At 38.2% G+C, this 10523-nt stretch overlaps 1 protein-coding gene across 1 annotated transcript in view; it reads left to right on the top strand.

Moving 5' to 3' along the window:
• BRWD1 (bromodomain and WD repeat domain containing 1) overlaps window positions 1–10523 on the top strand; it is a 129163-nt gene that overhangs the window by 38612 nt on the left and 80028 nt on the right. The window contains exons 14-17 of the mRNA XM_023519584.1: window positions 861–1011; window positions 1270–1404; window positions 8099–8227; window positions 8365–8590. Of these exons, the coding sequence (XP_023375352.1) occupies window positions 861–1011; window positions 1270–1404; window positions 8099–8227; window positions 8365–8590 (641 nt within the window). The remainder of the gene's footprint in view (window positions 1–860; window positions 1012–1269; window positions 1405–8098; window positions 8228–8364; window positions 8591–10523) is intronic.

A 10523-nucleotide genomic window follows, 5' to 3' on the forward strand; every position in this document is an offset into this window, starting at 1 on the left:
AAAAAAAAAAAAGAATTATTATTTTGGTTTTTTTTTGGTCTGGGGCTGGGTTTGAACCCACCACCTTCGGCATATTGGGCTGGTCCCCTACTCCTTTGAGTCACAGGCGCCACCTAGAATTATTCTTTCATGTTCCATAGATAGCTGTTGTATAGCACTTATTCCATATGACTGGTTTCTTTGTTAATTAAAATATATGTTAGATGCCTGTAATTTCTTGAAATGTGTTCTGTGATTTCAGAACCAATTAGGCTTTTCTCTGCCCTACACTGTTCACTATTGACTAGTTAACAGAGAAACTTTGTGTATCAGTTTTATAAAGCATGCAAGACATTGCAGATTTGTGTATCCACGGTCATTCATGCCAGGAGGCCTGTAAGAATAGTCTGTAGGGAAGTTACATAGTATGTAAAGGGTTGAATACAGTCTCATTTATAGTTCAACAAATTGAGTGTGTCAGATATTTTTCTAAACTTTGGTGTTATGAAGATGAATTCTGTTCTTTCTGTTTTCCTGAAATATTTTTCATTCTCTGGAGAGAGAAAGTGTTAGCAATAGGATTGGGGTGAGGAGAAAGGAACAATAGGAAAGTGGTAGGAAGGAAAAGCTTTCCTTTCATAAGCAGCAGTGGTTAAGCACTGACTTAACCAAGGTCAGTGTCTGAACTGCCTTTGAATCATCCTCTCCCTCTTAGGTTTTGCACTACTCAATTTCTAGATATTCTGTTATGGGCAATGAATTCTCATAGGCACATGAATTGGATTTCTTTAGCTATTTTTGTATTGATGAGATACTGTATACATTGTATAACCTGTCATCCAGATGAGTTTGTATATACATACTTATATTTTTTTTATAAGGGACTTATCTTCAGAAGAGGAAAGATTTATGAAACCCAAAGTAACTATGATAGCTTGGAATCAGAATGATAGCATTGTTGTCACAGCTGTGAATGATCATGTTCTCAAAGTGTGGAATTCTTATACTGGACAACTGCTTCATAACTTGTTGGTAGGTAGTTTCTATACAATATGACAGACCAGATTTTTTGAACTATAATTTTATTTTTGAAGCTATAAAATTAATATCCTAATCAAGTTTCTTCCACTTAAATAATTCACTAGAAATTTTTATATTTAATCATGGATATATTATTGTTATTAATACATTTTAAAATTTTATCTTGTAACTTTTATTTGTAAATTATTACACGTATTTGTAAAATTTCTTCTTGTAACATCCTTAATGTTATGACTTTGTTGAATAAAGGGACATGCTGATGAAGTATTTGTTTTGGAGACACATCCCTTTGATTCCAGAATTATGTTATCTGCAGGACATGATGGCAGCATATTTATATGGGACATTACAAAGGGCACCAAGATGAAACATTATTTTAATATGGTAAGTGACTTTATGCATTCTTCCATTTGTTATAGAGTATAAGTATCATTGGGTTTTTCCAGCTGTTTTTCTTTTTTTTCTTTTATGCTTCTAAAATGTTTTATTTTTTTTGAAAAGGCAATATAACCACATAGTACAATTTTCAAAAAGCTATGAAAGGATACACAGTTATCTCCCTCCCAATTCCATCCCCCATCACTGCCCCTTCCTCGAGGTAATCAGTTCCTATGTCTCTTTCCAGAGATAATTTATACATATACAATCGTGTATTTACCATTTTTTTCCCTTTTTATGTACAGATAGTAACATATCATACTGACTATGCTGCACCTTGCTTTTCCTACCTAAATTCATAACTTGGAGATTATCCCACATCACTATATAAATGGTATCCATATTCTCTCCAGCAGTTTTTCTTTGGGCAAATGTATATTCATGTAGAACCAAGTTAGGATCCTCTTGTACATTTTTAGAATTTCTCTTACATAACCACAACTACATTTATTAGTTAGCAAGCTTAACATTGATGAAATAATGCTATCTAATCCAGATCTGTATTCAGATTTTGTCAGTTGTCTTAATACTATCTCTCTCTCTTTTTTTTTTTTTTTTTTTTTAAGAGACAGAATCTCACTTTATCACCCTTGGTAGAGTACTATGGCATCACAGCTCATAGCAACCTCCAGCTCTTGGGCTTAGGCTATTCTCTTGCCTCAGCTTCCTGAGTAGCTGGGACCACAGGCGCCCGCCACAATGCTCAGCTACTTTTTGTTGCAGTTTGGCTGGAGCCGGGTTTGAACCCGTCACCCTCCTTATATGGGGCCGGCGCCCTACTCACTGAGCCACAGGCACCCCCAATACTATCTTTATAGAGATAAATTCTACTCCTTGAACTAGGATCTAACTGAAGCTCATTCATTGCATTAAGTTGTATCTCTCTTGGTTTTCTTTTATTGTCAGCAGTGTGCAGCCATTTTTTTTTCTTTCTAGCCCATCAACTTTTAATGAGTATAGGCAAGTGATCAAGTAATGTCACAGAATGTTCCTCAGTTATGTCTGATGTTTTCTTCCTTTCTTTTTTGGGGGGGAGGGTTGTGGGGGAGACAAGTCTTGCTTTGTTGCCCAGGGTCTGGAGTTCTGTGGTACAATTGCTCACTGTAACCTTGAACTTTTGGATTCAAGTGATCCTCCTGCCTTAGTCTCCCAAATAGCAAATTTTTCTTATTTTCTTTATAGAGATAGGTTCTCACAATGTTACTCAGGCTGATCTTGAAGTATTGGCCTTAAGAGATCTTCTGTTTCAGCCTCTCAAAGTGTCAGGATTACTGGCACGAGCCACTGTCCCTGGATACGTTTTGATCTATCTATCTTTCTTTTTAGAGACAAGAGTGTCCCTGTGTCGCCCTTGGTAGCGTGCTGTGGCTTCACAGCAACCTCGAACTCTCCTCAAACTCAGGAGAAGCTTAAGTGATTTTCCTGCCTCAGCCTCCCAAATAGCTGGGACAACAGGCACCCTCCACAGGGCCCAGCTATTTTTGGTTGCAGTTGTCATTGTTTAGCAGGTCTGGGCCGGGCTCAAATCCGTCAACTTTGGTATATGTGGCTGGTGCCCTACTCACTGAGCTATGGGCACTGAGCCTGTCTGATATTTCTCGATGATTAGATTCACTTACACATTTTTTTGGTAGAGCAAAACATAAATTATGTTGTATTCTCCATGCATCATGTTGGGAGGTACATGAAGTTTATTTCCACTCTGTATTGGTGGTAATTTACTTGGTTAAGGTGGCTTCTGTCTGCTTTCGCCATTGCAAAGTAATTGTTTTCCTTTTTTTTTTCTTGAGACAGGGTCATACTGTATTGCTCCTGCTAAAGTGTTGTGGCATCAGTCTAGCTCACAGGAAACTTTTGGGTTCAAGTAATCTCCCTGCCTCAGCGTCCTGAGTAGCTACAACTATAGGCATGTGCCACACACCTGGCTAATTTTCTGTTTTTTAGTAGAGACAGTTCTTGCTCAGGCTGGTTTTGAACCTCTTGAGCTCAAGTAGTCTTCGCACCTCAAGCTCCTACAGTGCTAGGATTACAGGTGTGGCCTGTTTTCCCTCTTAAATTATGGAACTAATTCTTTTTATGTATTTATTTATTTTTGAGACCGAGTCTTGCTTTTGTCCCCTAGGTAGAGTGCTGTGGCATCATAGCTCAGAGCAACCTCAAACTCTTGGGCTCAAGTGATCCTCTTGTCTCAGCCTCCTGAGTAGCTGGGAGTGCAGGTACCTGCCACAACACCTGACTATTTTTAGAGACGGGGTCTCACTCTTGTTCAGGCTGTGAGCTTAGGCAATCCACCACCTCAGCCTCCCAGAGTGCTAGCATTATAGGTATGAGCCACCACGGCTGGCCTAGAATTAATTATTTTTAGTAGCTCTTTTTTTTTTTTAAATTTACTGCGGCAGAGTCTTACTGTCACCTGGGGTATAGTACCATAGCATCATAGCTCACAGCAACCTCAAATTCTTGGGCTCAAGTGATCCTCTTGTCTCAGCCTCCCAAGTAGCTGGGACTGCAGGTGCCCACCATCACTCCTAGCTGGTTTTTTTTGTTTGTTTTAGTAGAAGATGGAGACCAGCCTGAGCAAAAGTGAGACTCCAATTGCTGAGCTCAGGCAGACCACCCACCTTGGCCTCCCAGAGTGCTTATTACTGGCGTGAGCCACCACGCCCAGCTGGTTTTTAAACTGTAAATATCTTGTTTCTCATCAAATTTTTATCCTTAATATAGCTGTTGAAGATTTTCTAATTGTTACCAATCCTTTCATATTTATTAGTTGGCACTCTTGCACATAGATTTGTAGTCTTTATATTTTATGTAAAAATCCTTTCCAAATACATATTTTAAAATAATTTACAAATATATTTTTAAGTATAAATTCAACCTGTTTCAAAAAAATGTAGCTTATGTAATTTCCTATTGTTGATTATTTAAGTGGTTTCTAAAATATGCATGGCAGTAACACCTTACATATCCTTGTACCTGATCATTTCAGTGGGTTAAATTCTGAAGGAATTGTGTAAAATGGTTTTAACATTGTTAAGACTTTATATATGAGATAGGTTTTGTGAAATAACACTTCACAGTTTATAGTGAGTTTTAATTCAAAGTCTAGTTTTTGAGTCAGTATAGTAGAAGTCTATAGGTAAGTGGTTCTTAGACCTTGGAATCCTAATCCATGCTGTTCAAATGTGGTGGGTTTTTTTTGTTGTTGTTGTTGTTGTTGTTTTTTTGGCAGTCTCAAGCTGTCGCCCTAGGTAGAGTGTGTGGCATCGTAGCTCACAGCAACCTCCAACTCTTGGGGTCAAGCGATTCTCTTGGCTCAGTTTTTTTTTTTTTATCTTCTATTTTTAGTAGAGAGGGGGTCTTGCTTTTGCTCAGGCTGGTCTCCAGCTGGTGAGCTCAAGCTATCCACCCATCTTGGCCTCCCAGAGTATTAAGATTACAGGCGTAAGCCACCATGCCCAGCCAAATGTGTTTTTCTTTAACCTAAAGTTCTAATATGTTTATTCTGGACATTTTTTTTAACTGCTTAAAATGCAGGGGTTTTTTTTTTTTGTTGTTTATTTTTGTTTTTGGGACAGTCTCACTTTGTCATCCTCGGTAGAGTGCTGTGACGTCACAGCTCACAGCAACCTCAAACTCTTGGGCTTAAACAATTTTCTTGCCTCAACCTCCAGAGTAGCTGGGACTATAGTTGCCCACAACAAAATGCCTGGCTGGTCTCGAACCTGTGATTTACCCACCTTGGCTTCCTAGAGTGCTAGGATTACAGGTGTGAGCCACCTGCCTCAACCTCCCAAGTAAGTGGGCCTATAGGCTCCAGCAATAACTCCTGGCTATGTTTTTAAGAGATGGGGGTCTCGCTCTTGCTCAGACTGGTCTTGAACCTATGAGCTCAGGCAATACACCTGCCTTGGCCTCCCGAAGTGTTAGGTTTACAAAAAATAATTAAATGCCTTTTAAAAACATTTTTAATAGCATTACTAAGCTACAAATACTTCAGTGGTCATCTCTGAAAGCAGCATCTCTGTGTATTCAAATTATTGGAAAAAGAAGTTGGAGACTGGATAATTTTTCTATGGTCATAAAATTCACAGGATATATTCATTACTTTATCCTTTGAAACTCAGTATTACATCCTGAATTTAACTTATCAAAACAAAAAACTACCTTAATTTAGACTTTATGCAGAATATAAGCTGAACAACCTTTAAGCCAAAGAATAATCTGTAAAATCTCAAGTGGGCAATGATGATCTTGTTTCTAGTCATGCACCAAAAATTGGACTTGTTTACTGAGTTCTCCTTACCTTCACTGCTCCACTGAGAGACTCTTCATTCTCGAAATACTGTGACATACTATGCAGAGTTGTCAATTACTAGTAGAAACATTATTTCATGAATAATAATAAACTTTAATTTAACATTGATTTATTCTCCAGGCACAGTTGCAGGTTGCATTTTGTCAGGAATTATTGTATAGGACTCTTCAAACTATAGGTAAAAACCCAAGTCTGACTTGCTTGCCTTAAATAGGTCTGTCCAGTCTCAAAAACGGTCTTCTTAGCAACCTTCCCTAGACAAACTCTTGGTGCAGTTAGATTCATATGTGTTATGTATGATCTTAAACTTGCCAGCTTTGAGCTCTCTTACTACCTCCTCCCCACCTGCCTCTGCTTTCCTATGACAAGAGGCCCCAGGCCAGGGGTGCAAAGTGTTACAAAGGTACAGGTCATACATTGGCAGAAGTGACTTGTGGACGGAGCATATGGATGAATTTGTGTTCCCATATTGTGATGGTTAATTAGAAAAAATGGTACACATGCTTTCCCTTTTTATGTTATGAGAAGTAACAAATTTATGTTCATATCTTATTCAGTAGTGCCCCTGAATATGCCACTAGTTTTATTTTTTCCATGTTTGCTAATTGGGACTCATTTATGTGCAGTATAGGAATAGTGAAGTGTCATTTTTCAAGTAGTGACTTGTTTTTTGGACATTGATGTGAGTTGGTTTTTGCAATTAATGAATGATTCATTTTTCCAGCACAGAATACCTTAAAGTTTAGTTAGCTATTTTAAAGTTATTGGAAGGGCCGGTGCAGTGGCTCACGCCTGTAATCCTAGCACTCTGGGAGGCCGAGGAGGGTGGGTTGCCTGAGCTCAAGAGTTTGAGATCAGCCTGAGCTAGAACTAGAACAGACCCCATCTCTAAAAACATAGCTGGGTGTTTTGGCGAGTGCCTATAGTCCCAACTACTCAGGAGGCTGAGGCAAGAGGATCCCTTGAGCCCAAGAGTTTGAGGTTGCTATAAGCTGTGATGCCATGGCACTCTACTGAGGGTGACAAAGTGAGACTCTGTCTCAGGAAAAAAAAAAGTTATTTGAAAGTTAAAACAGGTTGGCGCCTGTGGTTCAATGAGTAGGGCACCAGCCCCATATACCAAGAATGCAGGTTCAGACCCAGCCCTGGCCAAACGGAAACAAAAAAATAACTGGGCGTTGTAGGCGCCTATAGTCTCAGCTACTCAGGAGGCTGAGACAAGAGAATCGCCTAAGCCCAGGTGTTGGAGGTTGCTGTGAACTGTGTGACGCCATGGCACTCTACCAAGGGTGATTAAGTGAGACCTTGTCTCTACCAAAAAAAAGAAAAAAAAAAGTTCAGTTATGCATAGCTCTTTACTATGGAGTTAACCAAATAACTAATTTAACTATAAATTGATAATGTTAAATCTGTCTAAAAGGAAGACTAAAACAGTTTACAAGTAATCTCTTTAGGGTGACATTCGTGATACACTTAGAATAGCCTTCCTGAAATCTGGGTTTTTTTTTTTTTTTTTTTTTTTTTGAGACAGAGCCTCAAGCTGTCACCCTGGGTAGAGTGCTGTGGCATCACAGCTCACAGCAACCTCTAACTCCTGGGCTCATGCGAGTCTCCTGCCTCCACCTCCCAAGTAGCTGGGACTACAGGCGCCCGCCACAACGCCCGGCTGTTTTTTGGTTGCAGCTGTCATTGTTGTTTGGCAGGCCCAGGCTGGATTTGAACCCGCCAGCTCAGGTGTATGTGGCTGGTGCCATAGCCTCTTGAGCCACAGGCGCCGAGCCAAATCTGGTGATTTGAAGTAAGGTAGCTGTAGCTGTAAGCATTTATAGTGTGTACTCTTGCGACTTAGCAGCATTGCCAAACTTCCCTGGTGGTCAGTCATCTTAGTAGTGACTTGAAGTAGAACCCTCCTTAAATTCCAGAAAAGTATCGATTTTAGTTCATGAATACTATACTTCATTGATCTTTAATCATTTACCTAGTATATATTTTTTTTTAACATACTAAAACAAAAGTTTATAAAATTGTCACTCACATAAGAAGAAAGCCTTCACTTTGGGTTGATTATTAGTCTTCATTTGCTCACTTGAGAATTAATGCTTACAAGTTCTTTCAAGATTTTTTTACTTAGGCCAGTAGTGTCTAGAATGAATTCTGTTTTCTGATAATATTAATTGATGTATATGCTTGATGCAAAATTTGTTTTACTTTTTTTTTCCAGAAGGGATATATTGTTGCTGGCTGTCTACATTAAAAAATGTTTATATAGCAGAAGCACTTGCATAGAATCGATCCTAACTTTTTCTTCTGTGGGTTTCCTAGATTGAAGGACAAGGACATGGAGCTGTGTTTGACTGTAAGTTTTCACAGGATGGACAGCATTTTGCCTGTACAGATTCTCATGGTCATCTTCTGATATTTGGTTTTGGATGCAGCAAACCATATGAAAAGGTTATTTTTAATGCTTTCTTGTAGCATGGAAAATAAATAGTTATGAGCTATATTTTAGAAATACTTTAACTGTTCAATATTTTCTTTAACATTCGTAAACCTCAAAATGTTATCCTGTGAACTTTACTTTATTCTAGATTCCTGACCAGATGTTCTTCCATACTGACTATCGACCACTGATAAGAGATTCTAATAATTATGTCTTAGATGAGCAAACTCAGCAGGCTCCTCATCTTATGCCTCCACCATTCTTGGTAGATGTAGACGGAAATCCTCATCCAACTAAGTATCAGAGATTAGTACCAGGCCGAGAAAATTCTGCAGATGAACATTTGGTTCCACAGCTAGGCTATGTGGCAACAAGTAAGTGTAGTTTTTTTTTTTTTTTTTTTAGAACTTCAAAGAATTCCCATGCTATTAGATTCACCAATCATTAATATTATGCACTACTTGTTTTTAGCATTTTCTCTGTCCATATAGATTTTTTAAAACCCCTTGAGACTTGAATTCTGGACATCACACACCATTTATCCCTAAGTATTTTCTATTTTTCTATATTCTATATTTTCTACGAATGCTCTTCTCTTATGTAACCTTAGATAGCTACCCAAAAGAGGACATTTAATACTCAGTACTATTATATCTATAATGTATAATCATATTTTGCCAGTTATTCTGATAATGTCTGTTAAAGCTGTTTCTGTTCTCTTAATTTTAGTTTGGAACCATGTAAGAAATTTAGTTTTCTTATTTACTTAATTTTGTTTAATCTGGAGCAGGTTCTTAGTTTTTGGCTTTCACCATACTAATACATTTGAGAATTAGGAATGTTGAGAATTTGAGAATTACATGAGGAATTTAAAAGAATATCTCAATTTTAGTTTGTCTATTTCTTCTTGATAGGTACAGGTTATGCATTTTTATATTTATTTAGAGTTAGTGTGTCACTCTGTTGCCCAGGCTACAGTGCAGTGGCATCAGCCTAGCTCACAGCAACCTTAAACTCCTGGGCTCATGTGCTCCTCCTGCCTCAGACTTCTAAGTAGCTAGAACTACAGGCATCTGCCACAACGCCTGGCTTTTTTTTTTTGAAAGAGAGAGGTCTCACTCTGGCTTAGGCTGGTCTCGAACCTGTGAGTTCAGGCAGTCCTCCCACCTTGGCCTCTCAAGTCCTGGGATTACAGCCGTGAGCCACCATGCCTAGCCCATAATTTTTGCCTTTTAAGGGAATTTTATATAAATGGAATCACATGGTATGTAATCTTTGGTGTCTTAGCTTCTTTGGCGTACTTAGCATGGTACTGTTGAGATCTGTTCATGATGTATTTACCAGTAGTTCCTGTTCATTGATTTGTAGTAACCCCATGGGATGTACTGATAATGTCGTCATTTATTTATCCATTTACTGACAGGTAAAGGACATTTGGCTTATTTCCAGCTTGGGACTATGATGGAGGTTGAAATAAACTGTAGTGTGGAATCTTGTCTTCAGTTTTTGTTTTTTTTTTTTGAGACAGACTCTCAAGCTGTTGCCTTGGGTAGAGTACCGTAGTGTCATACTCACAGTGACCTCCAGCTTGGGCTCAAGCAATCCTCAGTTTTTCTATTTTTAGTAGAGACGGGGGTCTCGGTTTTGCTTGGGCTAGTCTTGAACTCATGAGTTCAAGCAATCCACCCATCTAGGCCTCCCAGAGTCCTAGAATTATAGGCATGAAACACCAGGTGAGGTCTTGTCTTTAGTTACATCTATTTTTACTTTATTTTAAACTCATTCATTAGGTGTCTTACACATTTTGGAATGTATGTTCCTTGATGAGTTGATTATTTGATCATTATGAAATGTTCCTTTGTATCTCTGGAAATTATTTTTGTTTTGAAGACTGTTTTATTTCATATTAATATAGCCAGTCTCACTTTATTTTTGTCAGTGTTGGCCTGGTGTTATTTTTCAATTCTTCTAACCTATCTCTCTTTTTCTTGTAGGCAGTATTTCAAATCTGATAACCTTTTTAATTGGAATTTGTAGGTAATTTACAGTTAATATTGTTAGTGTGATAAGGTTTGAATCTACTATTCATTTTCTCTTTATCCTTTCTGTTCTTTGTGATTTCTTTTCTTTTTCTGCATTCTTTGGGAGTAAATAACTAATTTTTAGTGTTCCATGTTATCTTCACTAATGTCTTATTAGCAATACAGGTTTATTTACTTTTTTAGAGACAGTGTCTTGCTCTGTCATTCAGGCTGAAGTTGAGTGGCACATGGTCATAGATGACTGCTTACTTGAACTCCTAGGCTC

This window comes from Otolemur garnettii, unplaced genomic scaffold (genome assembly GCF_000181295.1).
Source record: "Otolemur garnettii isolate 467f Iridium unplaced genomic scaffold, OtoGar3 scaffold00180, whole genome shotgun sequence".
NCBI lineage: Eukaryota > Metazoa > Chordata > Mammalia > Primates > Galagidae > Otolemur > Otolemur garnettii.